Source organism: Cyclopterus lumpus, chromosome 24 (genome assembly GCF_009769545.1).
Source record: "Cyclopterus lumpus isolate fCycLum1 chromosome 24, fCycLum1.pri, whole genome shotgun sequence".
In the NCBI taxonomy this organism is placed as follows: domain Eukaryota; kingdom Metazoa; phylum Chordata; class Actinopteri; order Perciformes; family Cyclopteridae; genus Cyclopterus; species Cyclopterus lumpus.
In genome coordinates this window covers 11,356,754-11,375,485 of record NC_046989.1, presented here as the reverse complement: position 1 = coordinate 11,375,485, position 18,732 = coordinate 11,356,754, and the positions used below count along the sequence as shown (strand labels likewise).

Sequence of the window (18,732 nt, the reverse complement as noted above, 5' to 3'; positions counted from 1 at the left end):
GATAGCTTGATGCAGGATTTCAGACCTTCAAAGTTTTTCAAATCCTGGCTAGAACTCTGATTTACATTTCTGCCAACAGTTTAAGATTTTTTATTGTTTTTAGATTTTCTTGAAGAGTATTACAAACACTGTGGGCATCCGCAGCACTCAATCTACAACAGATCACTTTTGTAAGCTTCTTCATGATGACAAATAGACAACTTGCCAACGTGTTAGTATATATTAAATTCTTTAATTTATTAAATCATTTCTTATTCTACAACATTCAATGTAATCTTGCTTGTGCTGGTTTTTAAGGGTAGTAGTATAATTGTATCTACATTATATAAAAGTTCCAGATGATGTCTCTGTGATAAAACCTTCAACAGATATCATCAAGTATTTATTTTAAACATTGTTCATACACTCATGCAGTAAAAGTAGTGTAACAGTCTAGAGGAAGTTGGGGAGGATCATACACACTATGGGGAGGATCATAGACTGTTTGGCCCAATCTCGACCCTTATGTACTCACGGACTTTGAGGCTGTCCCACTGGCAGACATTGTGAGCCCTTTATGAACCCTTCCGTAAGTTAACGTTAGATGCAGACTTTGCTCAAGGGAATTACCCACAATTCTCAGTAATGTGACGTTAACAACGTAACTACACACTGGAAGCATGGAAATATAAAGAAAAAAGGTAAACCACAAGGATGATCCATGGGTGTGTTCAGGCTCGTAAATAACATTAAGGATTAAAGATGGAACATAAAAACACAAGAAATCAGAGGAAATCTATTTATTTATTCATCAAATATTTCATTTTGTTATTGCAGCTGTTTTGACAAAGATAGATTATTTGAAATTACCTCTCATTTTGTGGAGGGCAAAGCCTGGAACTTGTTCAAATCAGGGAGTGAAAGTATAAAATAAATACCCACAATTGGACACTATATGTTGTGGTAACGTGATATGTTGCAGCAAAGTGCTGTCCCATTCGTGTTTACACCATTTCAACAGACTCTCACGCTCAACTACTTAAGAGGTGACGCCAGAGAGTCCCTGAGGGTTCAGGGTTTGAGGCCTTAGCGGGGCAGGAGCGGGCCTAAGGAAGCCTAAGGGGGGCCTAAGGGGAGGACGCAGTGCGCAGGCGGAACCTCTGTGGGAGGGAAATTTAAAAAGTCCGGACTGCCCGATGTGACAGGAAGCGTTCAGGTCAACTGAGCCACTCGAATACATCCGTTAGCAGTCGGAGAATATTAATATACACAAACACATGATTAGTTTAGAAACGAGAACCAACTTCAATGTCACACAATGGAGACTTATCACGACCAGGTAACGTTTGCAAATCAGCCGTTGTCCGCGAATGTGGCTCGCACGTTAGCTTTAAGCTAGCTTTAGCTTTGTTTACCTTCGCTGTCTTCGCGAGCCGCGGTTAACTGAAGGAGCGACGCGGTTTTCTTACGTTTATCTGGCTTCGCTTGCAGTTGCAAAGGGCGTTACTGCTTTATGCTGAGATAATGCATTATCTTCGCGTGTTTTGTCAACCAAATTTGTTTTAGTTTCGTTTACGTGACGTGAACATCAGCAATTTTGAAATGAAGATTATTTGAGTTTAAACAGTGGTCTTGTTAGCAAAACCGCCTCTTGATGCATAACGCTAGGTTACTACACTTGTGTACAGTAGAGTACGTAAAGGATGGATTGGTTAGCTCTATCCAGGTAACGTTAGTTTACCAGTTAACGCCAGATCCTTCACATGGGAAAATAGTGACCGTTTCTGGTTCCAGCTAATGTGAATTTCAATTATTCCTTCTGTTTTTGTCTGTAGACTTTCGACTCGCCCTCAAAAAACAGTTACATCGGGAGCTATTACCAGCCTCCAAACAGGATATTACCAATGGCAAGACAGCTTGAGTTCCCTGTATACTCATCCAGCAGCATGGACCCACAGCTGAACAGCCCTCGGGGGTCCCAGACCAAACTTAATATTGACAGCACAGGTATGGCACAGCCATTATTTCAATCTTCTCGTCTCATGACATGTTTTTGTTGTATCCACCTACTGCAATTACCAGGTACGCCTTTCTGTTCTCGTTTACTCCTCTTCAGCTGTTGTTGACGCTCTGAAGACCCTGCAGGAGAAAATCAGGCGGTTGGAGCTGGAAAGAAAGCAAGCCGAGAAGAGCTATAGTCAATTCTCCCATGATACTCAGAGGCATAAGGAGGTTACAGAGTCTTACACTGTGCCCAGTCGACCAGCAGCTGGCCTGCCTATCACAGATGACTCTGGCAAGAAAGGTAAGTGATGGAAGCGGCTGAGGGAAAGGCCAATGCAAATGTCTTTTCTGTAGTTTTCTTCTAATAGTAGTGTCTGTGTTTATAATAACAGAGCTGGACTCAAAGCGGCAATCTGCAGAGGCTCGGTGTAAGGTCCTTGAGAAGCAGCTAGTCTACATGAAAAAGATGGTTGAAAACGCTAAGAAGGAGAGCAATGTCCTCGTGGAGAATCAGGTTGTCCAAAAGCTTACAAACTGAAAGAAACAAATGTTAGACCCTAAAACTATAGGCATATTATATTATAGAGAAAAGGTGATGAGTCTGTAAAACATGCTCAATATCTTTTATAACAAGTTTGATTTAAAAATGTATGTTTCTAAATAAACATATATTTGTTTCAGGCTTCACTGCAAATCCAGCAGCCATGCAGCTCAAACACCCAATGTCAGCGGGATAAGCTGGAGAAACTCGAATCAGATTGTCTCAAATTGAGTCAGACACAAACTCTGGCAGAGGTTATTTACAGTTTAAAAAAAAAAATGTTACACTTGATTATTCTAACCATCACAAGCTGAATGACACAATTGTAATGCTATTTTGCATTCAGACGAAGCTTGCCATTCTGGAGCAAAAACTGCTGAAAGAAGAGCATGAGCGTAAACTTGTGCAGGAAAAAGCCAACAAGGTCGGTCCACACACGCTCAAGTTTTCAGATCATCTAATAAATGACACAAAATCTACATTTACACTTTAGTTTTTTAATTCGCCTTAACCTAAACATGCAGAAAAAGTACGCAATATTTAACAAATCAAAGTGCCATACATTTTACTACGTATCAAAGGTATTTAGTTTTAAATTGCATAAAACTTACCGTCTAATAATGGTGAAATGCCATCAAAGAATCTTGAAAAAGAAAAAAAAACAGGCTATTTCCATGTCCACAGCTTCAGAAGGAGTTGGACATCAACCTTCGATTGTCTGTGCCAACTGCTGAAGAAATGCAGCCAAAGAAAAAAACAAAAAAGACCAGCAAGGTACTTTTCTTACTGATAAAGCGAATTAACTGCCTGTATTTAAACAATGAGAAAAACATTTGTTTGCACATGGTAGTGATAAAAGCTGTCTCTTACCTCAGAAATCCTCCAGACAGAATGAGCTGACATCACCAAGGGGCCCAAGGCACAAAACAATGCCATTTGTTGCTGGAACGGTAAGCCAGTCTCTAAAAACAACATGCATTATTAACTCTTTCCCTTTTGTTGATTTCTTTTCATTCATCAAAATGTTCTTCCCCTGTCACAGTCGACAAGCCCGAGCCATTCAGTGCACGCCAACGTACAAAGTATACTTCACATGATGAAGCACCATCAGCCCCAACTGTGTGAACGAGTGAGCACACTGCACAGGTCTGCTAGTGGAGCTAAGAAAAGCCTCCAAAGGGACTTTGCTTCATCTTCCACCACCTTTTACCAGCCTGATGGGGATCCCGTACAAGCAGATCAGCCACTGGGCTCACTTTCTGACCTGCTCTTGGCTCTCCAGGACGAGCTAGGACAAATGAGCTTGTGAGTAAGCTTTTTGTTGTATTATTATTATTATTATTATTATTATTATTATTATTATTATTATTTTACACATTTAATAATCTGTCTGTGTGCGCGGTTTGTTTTTGTCAGTGAGCATCAAGAATTGCTGCAACAGATAGATGTAACCCAACATTGCAACAGGCAGGATCTGCAGAAAGAACTGGAGAGGTCGGTTGCCAGGATCGAGGAGAAAGGAGCTCAGATCACAAAGCTCCGCAAACACCAGCAGACGGTACGTGAACCATCACTAGGTACAGTCCAGCGGCAGGCTTTGTAGATGTGTGAACATATTTAAGTATATCCAGTGTCTGTTTGTAGTGCCAGCTGATCTCCATCCCTAATTGTGTACGTAAGTTATGTTACTAATATTGCTCTCTTCGGCTCCTGCACAGGTCCATAAATTGACTCAGAGCCAGCCGTGTGCTGAGCAACACACAGCTAAGAAGTTGAGTGGGATTAAACCACCTGTTCCCTCTCCTGTTAAGGCTAAGAGTAAGGGAAAAAAAGGTGGGACCACTCACAATAACCTGCAGCTTCTTAGAGAGACCCAGAAGTTCAGAAACGGCCTAAAACAAGATGACCTCTTCTGGGAAACATGAGGTCCGGGCTTTGATACTACAGCTGGTTGAACAACAAGACTCCCTTTGGTTCCCTTCAGCCTGTTTGTCCCACTCTTCAAATGGCCTCTGGGACGTAGAGGTAATACACAAAGGGGTTGATAATGTATTATATTATAATGTATTCATGTACTCATAAAACCTATTAAGCAATGGTTGTTTGACTTAAATGTTTTTTTCATTTTTCACATACATAGATAGAGGGTGTATAGTTTATTAATCATGACCTCATCCTGTCTCATCTCAAATGAAGCTGGAGTAATCTATTTTTATATTTTCAAATTCTAATAAAGCTTATTCTCTCTGCATATTTAAACAAATAGTTTGGTTCCCATTTTACTTCTGCCAGCACAAATGTTTTTTCTCCAACCCTACACCACCAATTGTAATTCATATTTAGAACCACTAGGTGGCATACATACTATCTTTATTTTACAAACATGAAGGCTTTTACTCCATATCATTGCATGTGTATTATAAGACACAACTTTATGATTTGCATGCAGCATCAAGCTCCTTCTGTCTCGAACCGTCTGTCTTACAAATGGACCAAAATGCTGTGTAAACTGTTCCAGCAGGAGGCTGGACAGCTGAGTAAATGTCGCCCTGACCACAAGACAAGGATGTGGTTTTTATTGCTGTGCACAAGTGGGAGGAACTGCTTTTTTTTTTTTTCAACAGGATTTTGCTATTTTACACGGCCAAAACTGCCACATTCTCTCAAATTCATCAATGATAGCTATTACTCTTCTTTATTGTACACCTTTTCTTTGCTCTCTGTTTATTTGAGTCAACTACCTTTTATGGGATGAACAATCACATGCTGCCTCACAACATTCCGGCATTATCAGGCCTCGGTCAACATGTATATTGTCTCATCAGGTCACATTGATGAGCAAAATTACATAAAGCTAATCTGTCACTTTCCTATACCACCAACAGTGGTTTAGTCAGAAATTGTTATGATAAAATTAAGACGGTGCAACATCCCCAACTGCCCTGTCAGAGGTTCTGGGTCATTGGAGTAGAAAACAGACGATTGTTATTGTTTGCGCTGCGCATTCAGCCCTTTTCAGTGAATTATCTAGCTAAAATTGCTTGGTCCTGGTATTCTTGGCATGACTCTTGAGTTCACGGCATGGTTAAATGGACTGAGCTGGCCTATGAGAGAAAGAGACTAAACCTATTGCATTGTTTCTCTGTGCTCCCATATTAGATTAGAGCATGACTGGACGCAGCAATCAGGTTAGCTGAGGCAAGTCAAGCCTCCTCCATGCCCACATAGAACATCTCTCCTGACCCTGCAGCTCTGATACCTTGTGACTGCACATCACACTCTTTGCCTGGTGTTGGATAGCAGCGACGTGTTCGGAGAACAGTGTATGTAGGAGGGCCGGGTAGATGTGAGTCTGTAAGGGCATTTGGGTGTGTGAAGGATTTCCCAAACGGCTTTCATCTGATGAGGAAAGGTGCATTATAATGTGTAATTCATTTACAGCTTGCATGGAGATTAATTGAAAAGTAACCTAAATACAAGTCTGTTGGAAAAGTGAGCAGAAATTAAGGCGTTGCCACTTTGTAGAGGAAGTCCCCATAAGAGATGATCTCTGTCCATTAAAAGCAGATACTATTCGGGGCTGCAGAGAAGTTATGGTGTGGTTGTCCCAAAAAACGTTCTCCCCTAAAACTGTCTTTGGTTCTGGGAAACTTCCTGCTGGGGACTTTGGGCCACTGGAAGAATAACCGTCTGCTCAGGACAAAAACATAATGTACGCACACATCTTGTTCAAGAATGGAATCAACTGATTGCACACACAGGCAAACATGCGCACTAATATTTCCTTTAGAGCCAACGGTTTTTGCTACGTCTGCAGAACCTTGCTGTGACCTCGGAAACTGACCATGTGTCCCGTCAGGAGAACGCAGTGAAAAACACCCAGTGCTAAAAACAAACTGGTTGTTTTGAACAGAGAAGTGATCTATTTGCGTTTGTACATGACCGCAAATGACGTTGCATGGTTGCTATACACTCTGTACCCGTTTGCTGTTCAAAACATGTTGGTTGCCATCATACACAGAAAGTAGTAAACCAGTTCAAGTGTTAGTCTGCTCACTAAACTTTATTGAAGATGAGAGAATTTCTGCAGATTTCAGGAAAAGCTGTGACAATACAGTGGATAACTGTGGGGCTTTTAGTTTGTGTATGGCCAAAGGGGGGCACTAGTATCACTAAAACCCCTCGACATCATCGGGTAGAGTGGTGACTCAACCATTTTGGGCTCATGACCCCTCAGAACGAAGCAATGTCTACTAGTCACATAACCTCAACCAGCTAAGGTCTTGTTGGTGTGTATTGAGATTTCTAGAGGCTAGAGTATTTATTTTTTATTTTTTAAACATGTTATACAAATACAGTTTTCTTAGTATTATCACTTCAGTTATCTAATGACCCCTCTGTATTATCTTTGAGGCCCATGGAGGGTCCCAAACCCACGGTTGGGAATCACTACACTAGATTACTAGCCAGAGAATGAAGATTGAGGGTATTGACCGAGTTAGGGTGGAGCCAGGATCTACAACATCAGAAATGCATGTCAATAAGAGTCTGATTATGTTAATTATATTGATGTTTTTTTCCAATAGACTCCAAACACACTTGGGACAGAAGAGCAGATCAAGCTGACAGTGGGGCGAAACAAAGTCCCTGCCAGATTAATTTGGTATTTCACTACAAAATGAGATGCAACTCTAACATCTGTTGGCTAAATATGAAGCCACCAGCAGCTGGTTATCTTAGCATAAAGTCTGGATACACCTATCCTTCTGGGAACAAAATACACAGAACTATTTGTTGCCAAATCCAGATTTGATATGTAAATACTGTTGAATTTGATCACCAATGTTTAGATGCTGTAAGAGTACTTGAAGACATGGTTTGTTCAGCACTGCTTTGCTATTGTTTTCTTCTGTAACACGATACCTCGTTGACTTAGCATTAGCCACGCATGCAGGCACAAGCAAAGCCTGAATTCGATACATTTGGTTGTCCAGGCAACAAGCTGTTCAATTGTCACCATGGCAATGCAGCCGGAGTCCTGGCCGTGTGCGTCATCGGGCCACTTGTGATTTGTCATTTAAATGACCTGCTCCATGAAACGTTGGCAATGCTGTCAAATGAAAAGTAAACACGGTGATTTGTTTAACAATATTCAAACTTTATTGGCTTTACATCGTGAACTAAAGGCAACACTAGAAAACAAGGCACAACATAAAAAGGGTTGAGGGAGCAAAAAGGAGCACAGAACATTTCAGGAGGCTTTTTGGCAACGGCAAGTGTCTACATGTACAGTCTGTGTGGTAGTGGGAGGGGGGGAAAGCCAACAATATAGTACCTACAAGACCGATGGCCTCTGACACAAAAGGTAAAAGACACGGCACTACAACGTGTGCACATAGAAATAAGCCAAGGGCAAAAAGGAGGGAATTGAAAAAGCTTTTTACTCATTCATCTTGATATTAACCGCTACAAGCTGGAAAGCGCTCCATGAACAAGCACACTTAAAATCCTACGAGACAGAAAACCATTCAATAAAACAAATGAAGATTACAACAAAAGGGAACTTCAAGTCATCCATTGGCTGTTTGCAGTATGGAAGAAGTGTTGCAGTTATTTATTTTTTTAACAATGCTGGTGACAGGTTGACCAGGCATCATCTAGTTTAAAACTATGGCACTCATTCGCTGGTTAAAGCCATTTAAGCAACATTTAAAATGCCTATAATTCTATTGTGTGATTGGTTGAAATGTAGGCACTTAAATGCTAATAATGGCCAACCATTACATACACGATATATCTAACTTTTCAAACAAAAGCCGCCTGGACAGCTTGTCACTAGCAAACGTTCTGGGTTTGATCAAGAAGTTAAGGCTGAGCATGACAAAACAGAAACTTCAGCAGACTACAACACAGAAAACCACTTCACAGGGGTCTGAAAGTGCTGAGTCACATTATTTAATAGGCGTGTCATATCCTTCTACAAACTACAACTATAGATGGGTATCAACTGAATAAGGCACTTTTCCTTAAGTGGTGCACTGTCTGAGTTAGTGACTTGTAGTTGAAGCTGCGGAGAGGCAACACAATGGACATCTATTGGTGCGCATGATACAGGTGTGTTTAGACAACTCGTGATGCTGTGTTCTTAGGGAATGCAGTCACCATGTCGAAAGCAGAGAGCAGTCTGACTGGATTCAGTGGTTAAGCAGCATGCCACTCTTAATAGCTGGGAATAAGTCTCTAAATATTTCTCTTAATTTGGGCAAAAGCTCTCCAAAGCTAAGGCAAAACTCTGGAGCCTTCTCGCCATAGTTGTGTCTTTTGGCTGTAGCCTAATGCCACCAGGCGACTAGGTTAAAGGCGTGTCAACGGTGAGCAGCAGGAAACATGTAATCCTAAATTATGAAAGCCAAAACAAAATGGGAGAAGAAGAAACAAACATTTGCACACTCATACATTTCTTACAGCCTGTGGCCATACAGAACATGGTGATTATTCATACATTATCTAGTAAATATTCAAGACTGAGTTTTTAAACAAGCATCGGATTCTTTTGGGGCTGAACCATGAAAACATTTACAAAGACAAAGTTACAAAACAAAGCTTGTCAGTGCAATGCTCAATTTCCATGCCAAAACTGAGGACATTGGCTCAAAGCGCGCTGTTTCAAGGCATTCCTTCAACTAGCATATGAGCTAATCACAAATAATCAAGTGGTTTTAATTGTCTAAATCCTTAAGAGCGTATGCAATGAGAGGAAAAGTCACCACTCCAAGCATCCGGCATGCGATAATGAAAAGAAGGTATTTAACAAAACATTCTTGACACTGACGAGCAAAGTATACTGATAAACACTCCTTCATGTAGCCTTTTACTCAAGTTGAAACCTAAAAGATTTTTTTTTTAAAAAGAAGAAAACAGGACATGGCTATATACAGGAGTGACAAAATGGAAAGAAATAAAATCACACAGTTAGCAGCAAGCTAATTAGAGAACGTGACATGAGCTCTAGCGCGGCTGCTTAGTTGCTGCAGTTCTGCACTTCACTCACAATCCTCTCATTTATACGGCAGAAATCAGAGGTGCAATGCTCATTTGAACAAACAAACAGTCCAACATTTTTACCTCAATGCACTCTCTGCAATACTCACGTTTTTAAATTAAGCCCAATATGTTTGCCATTTCATTGAAGTTACATTCCCTGATTTAAAGCGCCTAACAGCAACCCAAAAGGTCCCGCAAGCTCATCATTCATGTTTTGAAATAAGAGTTCTAAAACATAAATAGTGAGGTGGGAGGATATTTGGGAGCCGTATTGGGTGCTACAAAAAGGGAGAGCACTTTTAAATATTCATTTATACAAAGTCACCAGTGAGAAGACCATAGGTTTCATGTACTGAATAGGGTCCTCTACTTTACAGGGAAAAACTTTAAACTCGATCCATGAAGGCCCTCAAATGACATCTATTCACTCCCTTCTTTAAAATAAAAGGCTCTTCAGTCCAGCTGGGATACAACGGTTCTCCCCAATATCAGCACAGCGATACCGCTTCTTTCTTAAAAACAAACTAATGATAACACTTGGGCCTCAACCAGGAAGAAGACACCTCTTCCTTTTCTCTCTTTAAGTCATACTGGACATTAAAGGCACTTTACTGCTATCACTGTCCACATCAAGAAGGTGCATGCCATATTCTTTATCTCCCTATTCTCTATATTAAATATTATTAACACTTAATAATTGTTCATACTTCTGAAATATTCTACAATCTTTCATTTTGACCCACAGGCCCTTTTTGGCTTCCCCCACAGAAATTTGGGCAAAGGGCCCGCTCAACGTTAGCAGTTGGAGTGGGTACGTTTTAAAGTTGGTCAAGAAGTAGTAACTGGGAGATTAAAGGATGGGAAATTAACTTGATATGGAATTTATTGCATTGATCTGCTCTACTGGCAGTTGGTTTTTACAGCTATATTTGGGTGCAAGACTTCCCCGGTAATCAACAGCAGAAAACGAACAGCACTCCTAAATGCCACGGGAGACACCCATATTAGACTTTTTACCAGAAGGATGGCTATTTGTTTAAGTCTGACGTTAGATGATTAGGTGTTGCTTTTAGTCCCCACCACTTTTACATCATGTATGAACACATATATACACAACGCAGCTGCTCGGGGGAACCTACCCATGATTCAACAGGCTAAAAGCAATCCTGAATCATCACATTAAAGAACAGCTGTGAACTCAAACAGTGTTTCCAATTCAAGACCAAAAGATATTAACTTACTAAATGTACATGCTACCAGTTTGCAGCTGTACTCCTAAGCATCAACAGGAAAGCTACTGTGGGTAAATGACTAAGTCTTTAACTCATGTGGTGTATTTAATTGAGGCCACAAGGATAGGGGCTGTAAATAACACAAACCCCCTCAATTCGCTGGAAAACGTTTTTCGCAGAATAATTAACAGCATGATGGAGGTGGGAGTAACTCCCATATTATGTAATCCCTATGGTTAAGGATAAAAACACCATGTTACTGGAGACCGTTATAGTTGTACTAGTTAAATTACCATACATACAGGCCTTAGTGTGCGTGTGTGTGTTTGAATATATACTATAAGAGCAGGGTAATGCAGGCCTAAACCACAAGTGGCACAGAAATCAAAGAAGTAGAAAACCTGTTTGAGTCCATCGTGATGAGTGCATGCCGAGTGGGGAGTCTTCTCTGCAAGGTCCTAGTTGGTGGGGATAGGTCGAGTGAAAGTGCGGCTGCTTCAAAGGGTGTGGTAGTTGCGTTCCTTGGACTTGCAGAACTTGTAGAGGAAGAAGATCACGGCCTGCAGGCCCAGGATCAGCACGATGCCGCCAATGAAGCTTGCAGCGTCAAAGGTGTTCTTGTGAGGGGCAGGAGAGATCGTGCTGGTTCCAGCTGTGATAGAAGGAAAATAAGAATATTTCATCATTGTTGTTTATGTACATTACGGGATGGATTTGGACATTTCTGGCTCGATCGCAGTGTCAGAATTGTTCACTGACTTGAAGTCGAGGATGGAGCCGTGGAGATGTTACCACTGTGAGTGGTGGGTACAACGGTGGAATTCATCGTTGTATTGCCTGTAGTGGGCACAGTAAGAACACATCCATTGACCTTTACACTGCAAGCCTTGAGATTGGTAGACACTCATGACATTAGTAAGTAGTGTTTAATACTTAAGTAAACACTCCTTGAGCGACTACTTTGTCAGAAATACAAATACTAGTGGTGGTTACAGTGCAGAAAAAAAAAAAGTTTAATGAAGAGATCAGTCAATAACTGGAGAATAGCTCTGAAGGCAGCATTGTTTCCTGTGAATCCCTCATGATAATAAAATTAAAATGCTGACTATATAAAGGGGAGTGTTGATTTCATTCAATTCTTAATGGTTACAACTTTAATTTTTTTAATAAACCACTTAGTATTTATGTAAGATATCTCAAGTAAACGATTAACAGGACCACTTTGCACCTTAAATGCTGGACAACACGGACTACAGCAGGGTGTAGCAGAAGGCATTAGGGACTGGTTACCTGTTTGGGCTGAGGTGGTGACAGGGGTAGGGGAGGTTGGAGCGGGAGCAACTGTAGAGGAATTTGTAGCCGGGACTGTTGAGATGGACAGGAAACAGAGACGGGGTGAAAGGGGGAAAGCAAACAACAATGGCCAGAAAGTGCACAACGCTCCCTCATCATTGCTCCTGGGCAGGGGAGATGAGTCTTTTGGACACAAACAAAGCCGATGGAGACGCAGCCACAGGGCGGAGACGGACCATTAACTGACACCTCAGTTCACACATAGCTGAAGCCAAACACAATGTGCAGTTTTATAATGGGTTCCTTTGTGTACGAATAGGGAGTATGACGAATTTCTTCGAGCCTAAAACATGTTAATACAAAGTGTTAATTTCCGCTCTGATATTTGAAACTGTGCCATTTGACTTACCTGAGCAGTTGGTTTGGGTGCAGTTCTCAGTATTAGGCAGAAGAGTTGTGTTGCGACAGCCAACAGTTGCTATTGTAAGAAATAAAAGTATCACGGATTAAAAAACACATGATTTGTGTTCTGGACAAATTCAGTTCCCCCAAGCGACCAAAGGAGGTCTTCTCAGTGTCTTCTATTGGCAAGAGCAAAAGCACTCCTAAGCCTGCGCCTGCTATTTTGAGCTGAAGACTGGCCAAAAATGTGTAATAACGGTCTCATTATACACCTCACAAAGAAGAATGACCACCGACATCATAACATGCGTCCAAACCATAATGGCCTGATGCATCTGATGAATTGTCCCTGACTTGATTTGTGCATACAGAAGAGTAAAGCAACGTGATGTGCAGTCCTACACAGGAAGGTGAGCGCAGCTGATCACACAGGCCCACATCCTTTCCTCCTGCTGCCCCCCATCATAACACTTGATTATTTAAAAAGGGGCATCTGTTATTGGCAATATAAGATCATGACTGAATTAATTTATGTAATGTAAAATGATTTATTATTTATAAATTAATCTAATATTGTACATTTTAAATATTTATCTGTAAACAAGTCTAATTAATGAATTATCCTTGGAAATATATAGTTTGTATAAGGGGTAGAAGTATAAAGTACCAGAAAATACCTTATGATTGTATTTGCATATAGAACTTTAGTAAATGTACTTCACTTAGTTTGATTTAAGACTTGTTAGTTATATAGTTATTTGTTTTCTGAATGTTCAGTTTGCTGACTCATAGTTTGATCATCGAGGTGTATCCCCTTTATTGTAAAAGCCGATTATTAATTAACCATGACAGAAAGGGACTTTGCCCCGTCATGAAGTCGTGCCCGTCCCAAATACTCGATAAGAACTCGCCATTTTGCTATTTATTCATTAACCTTAAATAGAATTTGAATAAATTAGACAGGATTAACCATAGCTAAATTAAATTATATAAGTTAAACAACACAGACATGTCAACACACCCAGTTATATCACTTCACTTACAACTGTTCAAGCTTAGAAACAACTTTCCTTTTGCGATAAAATAATCAGGATCCAACTTTTGGATTCAATTGTCTCACTTGCTTGAAAAGTTAAGGGACATGGAAGTGGAAAACATATTTCCCATAAAGCTTTAATAATAACTACAGTGGCGATGGAGGCCATTAAAGGCCCTTTACCTTATATTTGTGTTGATAAAAAAAAGCTCTTATTATATCAGTATATTGGGGCATTATCATCCTGGCTTACAGGAACATCATAAAGGGAACTGTGTCTACTCTATGTAGGGAACCTGGTGCTGTAAAACGCCTTCCTACACCTTCCTTGCTTGTAATACTATAATCCACAGCAACCAAAGGAACAACTCCCACCAGATGGCTGCCCATAAATTACAGATACGCCAAGTTTAACAGTGAGGCTGCAGCCATTGTTGAAAGCATCTTTTGGCTTTCTCCAAATAGGGTCAAGAGTGACTCACCGGCCTGCGTTACGTTCCCCACAGCTATAGGGATATATTGCAGGCATCTTTGTGCACTGGCCTTGGAGACGAGCAACTACCAAATGGCCGACCCGATGAGTTTGTGGAGCCCAGTATGTAAAGTTTCTGTTCAACTGTGTTGCTTGGCTGTTGGTTCAATTACATGGAGGCCATGGTTTTGTGGTATTCAGTAGTTTATCTGTCCACCGTTGTTTCTCTTTGCCAATGAAGCTTGACTTGTGTGATCTCACCATTTTCTGAACTGCTACCTAATAATATTCAGCAGTTCTGCCTCGACTGATCAGGAAGAACAATTAGCACAATAAATAAGCTGCTTCATTTATCTTTAACTCAGAGTGAAACCTTTTAAAAGCTGGAGACTTAATGACTCACAGACTTTCAAACTGGGATTTAGTAACATCAAAAGATCATTTCGAAAATATTGGCTGCATCATTTTTCACACTGTTTGTGTGATCTGTCACTGTGATCAATGCATGTCAAAGCATGTGGGAGGAGGGTTTTGGTTTTTTTTTCAACCTCCACAGTAGGTCACTCATGGCTGTTATGTCGCAGGCAGCTGTGAAAGGTAGGACTGTCTCTCACCCTTTTCCAAGATTATGACATCATCCCCACAAGGTACATACACAGCTCGCTCAAGCGAACAGTGTGAGTGAAAGCCTGATCGTACCACAGAAAAGAGCGTTGTGGTTAAGAGCACTCAACTGCCTTGTCAGACTACAGCCTGTACTTAGAGGCGCTACACAACTTGCGTGTACACGTGTAAAGTTTTTGAGGCTGCAGGGAAATGTTTACACAAATTCCCTAAAAGATAAATCTGATAACGACACTGCGGTAGCAGTGCTGTGCTTCAGAAAAGCCATCTCGACTGGCCAGAGCCACCTTTCCGGTTTTTGCTGAGTTCATATAAAATATGTGATCCATAGATTTGTGAAAGGCTTCAGCTCTCGGCTTACTTGGTGAGTGCTTATGTGCGCAATCAGTGTTGTTCAACACTGTTGAGCCTGCTGTATCCTGTGTAGTAGCTGGTGTGAGTCGTTTGTTTGGGTGTGTAACAGCACTGAGGAAAGTCTTTGGTTATAAAAGACACATTTTCCAACACAAACAATATAAAAACAGCACAAACCTCCCTGAAACTTGTCACAATCACCGCTTATCTTCACATCAGAAGATCAAGGTAAAAAACAATTAGATGCTGATCAAATCTTTTGTACAATATAAACACAAACTATGGTGATCAAAACCTGTGAAAATTACTGCAATCGTAACACGAGAACAGATTTCAATGTATCTGGGTTTTGTGCACTTGTCATTTCCTCTTGTGCAATAAATAGAATTGTAAACCTCACTTGGGAGATACAACAAGCTCATCCTGTTTCCCTCGGCTCTGAGAGGAGGTACATAATTGTCGTCTCACCTGTTCAACTACGCAATCAACCATTAAGTAATGTGCCATTAGAGGGCCCTTCGACATTCGAAGACAAAGCAGAAGAAGGGTGTGGGATCAACAAATCGCTATACACCCTTCTAGAGAATCACAGCTGTCAAACAGGTCCAGTCCCATGAGGTAAAACACTTGTGCTTGTCCTCGACACTCTTGTTGGCGCGAACCTTAATGAATATGATACATGCAAGACCACTAACTAGTAATACATTTAAGATTTGTAGTTATTCTTTGGAGGCATAAAAAGATCACAGAACCCTTTTGCCCTGAACTGCACCGAGGCATTCATTATAAAAACATCATGTCACATGAAACTAATCTTTTTGTCCTTTCTGCAGACTCATTCCTTTAACTCGTGTCGTTATCCTCTCCTTCCTTCTGTTCATCAGCGTGAGGCTAGTGCAGGCTTCCTGTCACACATCCCCGAGCTTCCTCTCCTGTTTATCTTCTACACACTCTCTTGAGACGTGTGTGTGTGTGTGTGTGTGTGTGTGTGTGTGTGTGTGTGTCTACACACACTGAACTCAGGCCAACATTGGAGTACTGCCTTCTAGGGCAATATGGTCAATTATCACAACACCTTTTGTTCACCTACAAGGTTCTAGGTTTTGATCAGAGGTCTACTGTATATTTACCTCCCAAAACACTTGGTCAGGTAATCAAAAGGGATTATCACACGATCTTATTCATATCTGCTGAATGAAATAGTGGCAAACCTACAATTTTAAGATAGAAGATTATGCCACCTGATCTCTGCTTTACTCCTAAAACCTGTAACCTCATTTCCTGACACTGATAACAACATGAAAACGACCAGCGAATGGAAATCCGTCGGTTGACTCAGGAAACAATCTGTCATGCAGTTTTGTTATGGCAACTTCTTTTTACTGAATGATGAATATTTCTAAATCACAACCAGCGCACTTCCAAATTGGGTTGAAAGATACCACTGCAATCTATAATGTAGAAGTCAGAGATTTATCATACTCGAAGCACTCGTGTTTAGACAGACATCACTATTAACATAATTAAATTACGGGACGGCTAAACAGAGATGTAGGCAAAGGGCAGCAAAACCAAAATCAGGACAAAAGTATGGCATAAATGTCCAAAAGACATAGCGTGGCCTCTCCTGCCCTCTCAATCCTCTATGATTAAATTGTTGTGGGAAGAGTGAGTCCATGCAATAACGGAGACCTCTCACCTTACAGAGCTATGTGCCAGGAATTTACTCCCGAACCAACCTGTCCGTTGTTGTTGCCAGACGATTACGATACCGTTTGGGCTTTATGGAAATTGAGATGACATCATCTAAAAGTCAAGCCTCCACTGCCATACATTCTATTCTCTCCATAAGTAGGAATCATGTGTCCAATCAGTCCAGCTGTCTGGGCAATTTAGGACACACAAAGACCAACCTGTGCCTCCCCCTCCACAACCTGTTACACATTTATGACATATACTCACATGCTGTGCAGTTAACCCACACGCAGCCTTCAGTGGTTCCACATGAATCACACAACTTAGAGGGACATTCATCTGCAAAGAAGACATTGGACAAATTTAGTAGTGGCATTTTATTTTTTTAATAACAGCAACTTCCTCCTGCATGTGGTAGACAATTAAAGTGTCACATTCGCTCTCCAGATGTTGCTATACAATGGTGCTGCTAAAGAAAAAAGGGTTCTAAGAGACGAATCTTATATTTGAGAGTATTACAATGTTGCGATATTAAAATGTCACACAGGAAGAAGAAGAAATGCAATTGTAAGCAGTTGCATAACAAGCGGATATGGATCCTGATCCACTGGAGCTGAGTCTCAGTTAAAGTGACACCTCCAGAAGTCAGTCCTGTGTTGCGCCACGAGAGAAGCACTAACCTCAGGACAATGTGAATGTTCTCGAAGCTAAAGCGTCAGCTAATCAGGACAATTTGAGCGTGGAAATAAAACTGACAAGTAGCCAAAAAAAGACATTGTTATACACATATATGTATATATCTTTTGGAAACCACAAAAGGTTGAGTGACAACTGTCAAACTAGACGAGGCGTCGGCGTAATGACCGACCAGCGTGCTCCAGGCGGATGAAGCTAAGGAGGGACGCGGTCGCAGCTAGCCGCTTAGCTCCGCGGCGAGAGGTCGCAAACTTACCTGACTCCGTCGCGGCTGATGCGCCGATGAGAGCCAGAACCACAGTGAAAAACACCACCTTCGAGCCCATGACTGCGGACAACTTATTGCTCTGGCGGGTCCGACGGGGGAAACAAATGTATCTGAAGAGAAACGTCGAGGTTGAGACTTCCTAGATTTCACAGCTTCCTCCTCGTCTTGCGTTTCTGGTCGCTGCTGCTCGCGCTAGCTCGTTACTTCCTACTTGACAGGTCATGTGGCACATTTTTTTATTTTTTTTTTCTACTGGGAGGAGTGAGGAAAAAACAATTGCACGTGAAGCTGCCACCACGTCAACGGCGAGAAGGCGAGGAGCTTGTTTAATGATTTCTCATTAACCAAACTGCGAGGTGTAACTTGTTTAATTGGCGGAGGTAGACACTTAAAACATACCTGATAACAAAGTACAGCTGTGACGCAAAACACTGAATATAAATACACTAAATATAACCTCTTACACACACGGGCTGATATATGCACATATGCACTATGGACCCCTGACACGCACTTCCCACTCGGAAGTTTTTTTTAGGTAACATTTTTAGGGGATACAATTTGCACAGCATCAATTTAATCTGTTGTTTATATAGAATAAATTAAGTCAAAGAAAATGGCAATTCAGTCTGATTAACAGGATATCCCTATCTGACTTTTAAAAAATAATTTACCATTAATTTATATAATTCTGAGCCTTATTCATAGGTCATAATTATACTTTTGACGCCTAAAATTCTATCTAACAATGAAGTTTCATCTGCTTATTCCACCTCTGCCTCTTTCTCTTAAATACATATTCAAATATACTTATTGGCAAAGGCAGCAGAAATTGAGTTGGCCATTTCTATGCACATTACATGTACCTCATTTACAGTATTGTGTTTGCATTAAAGTAACTGCAAGTTTTACTCTGGTTAAACTAATATCATTATGGATATTGTGTATGTTATTTGTACTATCTGTAAGTATTTTGTGAGTAAATGTTGCTCTCAAAAACACAAAGAAACTAGTATAAAATCATATTAATATACACATACACAGAGTAATTGATGTGGATGTGATAATAAAATGCTGACACCATAAAGACAC

General features: G+C 40.8%; 2 protein-coding genes across 6 annotated transcripts; one reads left to right on the top strand and one right to left on the bottom strand.

Annotated features, from left to right (window-relative positions):
* Nucleotides 1–1,094: 1,094 nt before the first annotated feature.
* On the top strand, nt 1,095–4,625 carry cep57l1 (centrosomal protein 57, like 1). Of its 4 annotated transcripts, none has more exons than XM_034526930.1 (11): nt 1,095–1,318; nt 1,815–1,986; nt 2,096–2,284; nt 2,376–2,497; nt 2,665–2,778; nt 2,871–2,948; nt 3,209–3,298; nt 3,400–3,474; nt 3,567–3,829; nt 3,992–4,082; nt 4,243–4,625. In XM_034526930.1, exons 1-11 carry the CDS (start codon nt 1,298–1,300, stop codon nt 4,447–4,449), a joined length of 1,422 nt encoding a protein of 473 aa, XP_034382821.1. In that variant the 5' UTR covers nt 1,095–1,297; the 3' UTR covers nt 4,450–4,625. The 4 variants fall into 4 exon arrangements, with proteins under 4 accessions (XP_034382821.1, XP_034382819.1, XP_034382818.1 ...); XM_034526928.1 differs by having other exon boundaries at nt 3,941–4,082; XM_034526927.1 differs by lacking the exon at nt 1,095–1,318 and adding an exon at nt 1,389–1,705 and having other exon boundaries at nt 3,941–4,082.
* A 3,036-nt stretch (nt 4,626–7,661) lies between these two features.
* Nucleotides 7,662–17,870, bottom strand: cd164 (CD164 molecule, sialomucin). 2 transcript variants are annotated; one of them, XM_034526931.1, is made up of 6 exons: nt 17,629–17,867; nt 16,944–17,015; nt 12,503–12,571; nt 12,091–12,165; nt 11,560–11,637; nt 7,662–11,452 (listed from the first exon to the last, which is right to left on the bottom strand). In XM_034526931.1, the coding sequence occupies exons 1-6, from the start codon at nt 17,696–17,698 to the stop codon at nt 11,298–11,300; spliced, it is 519 nt and encodes a 172-aa protein (XP_034382822.1). In that variant the 5' UTR covers nt 17,699–17,867; the 3' UTR covers nt 7,662–11,297. The 2 variants fall into 2 exon arrangements, with proteins under 2 accessions (XP_034382822.1, XP_034382824.1); XM_034526933.1 differs by lacking the exon at nt 12,091–12,165 and having other exon boundaries at nt 17,629–17,870.
* Between the last annotated feature and the right edge of the window lie 862 nt (nt 17,871–18,732).

What these genes read in the sequence shown, in the direction of transcription:
- cep57l1 (XM_034526927.1), top strand. Translation starts at nt 1,634, where the DNA reads ATGCATAACGCTAGGTTACTACACTTGTGTACAGTAGAGTACGTAAAG. An exon ending in TGCCATTTGTTGCTGGAACG is followed by an intron (nt 3,475 to 3,566) that starts GTAAGCCAGTCT and finishes CCCCTGTCACAG; the next exon opens with TCGACAAGCCCGAGCCATTC. An exon ending in GAGCTAGGACAAATGAGCTT is followed by an intron (nt 3,830 to 3,940) that starts GTGAGTAAGCTT and finishes TGTTTTTGTCAG; the next exon opens with TGAGCATCAAGAATTGCTGC.
- cd164 (XM_034526931.1), bottom strand. Translation starts at nt 17,698, where the DNA reads ATGGGCTCGAAGGTGGTGTTTTTCACTGTGGTTCTGGCTCTCATCGGC. An exon ending in ATCAGCCGCGACGGAGTCAG is followed by an intron (nt 17,016 to 17,628) that starts GTAAGTTTGCGA and finishes TCTTCTTTGCAG; the next exon opens with ATGAATGTCCCTCTAAGTTG. An exon ending in GTGGGTTAACTGCACAGCAT is followed by an intron (nt 12,572 to 16,943) that starts GTGAGTATATGT and finishes TTCTTACAATAG; the next exon opens with CAACTGTTGGCTGTCGCAAC.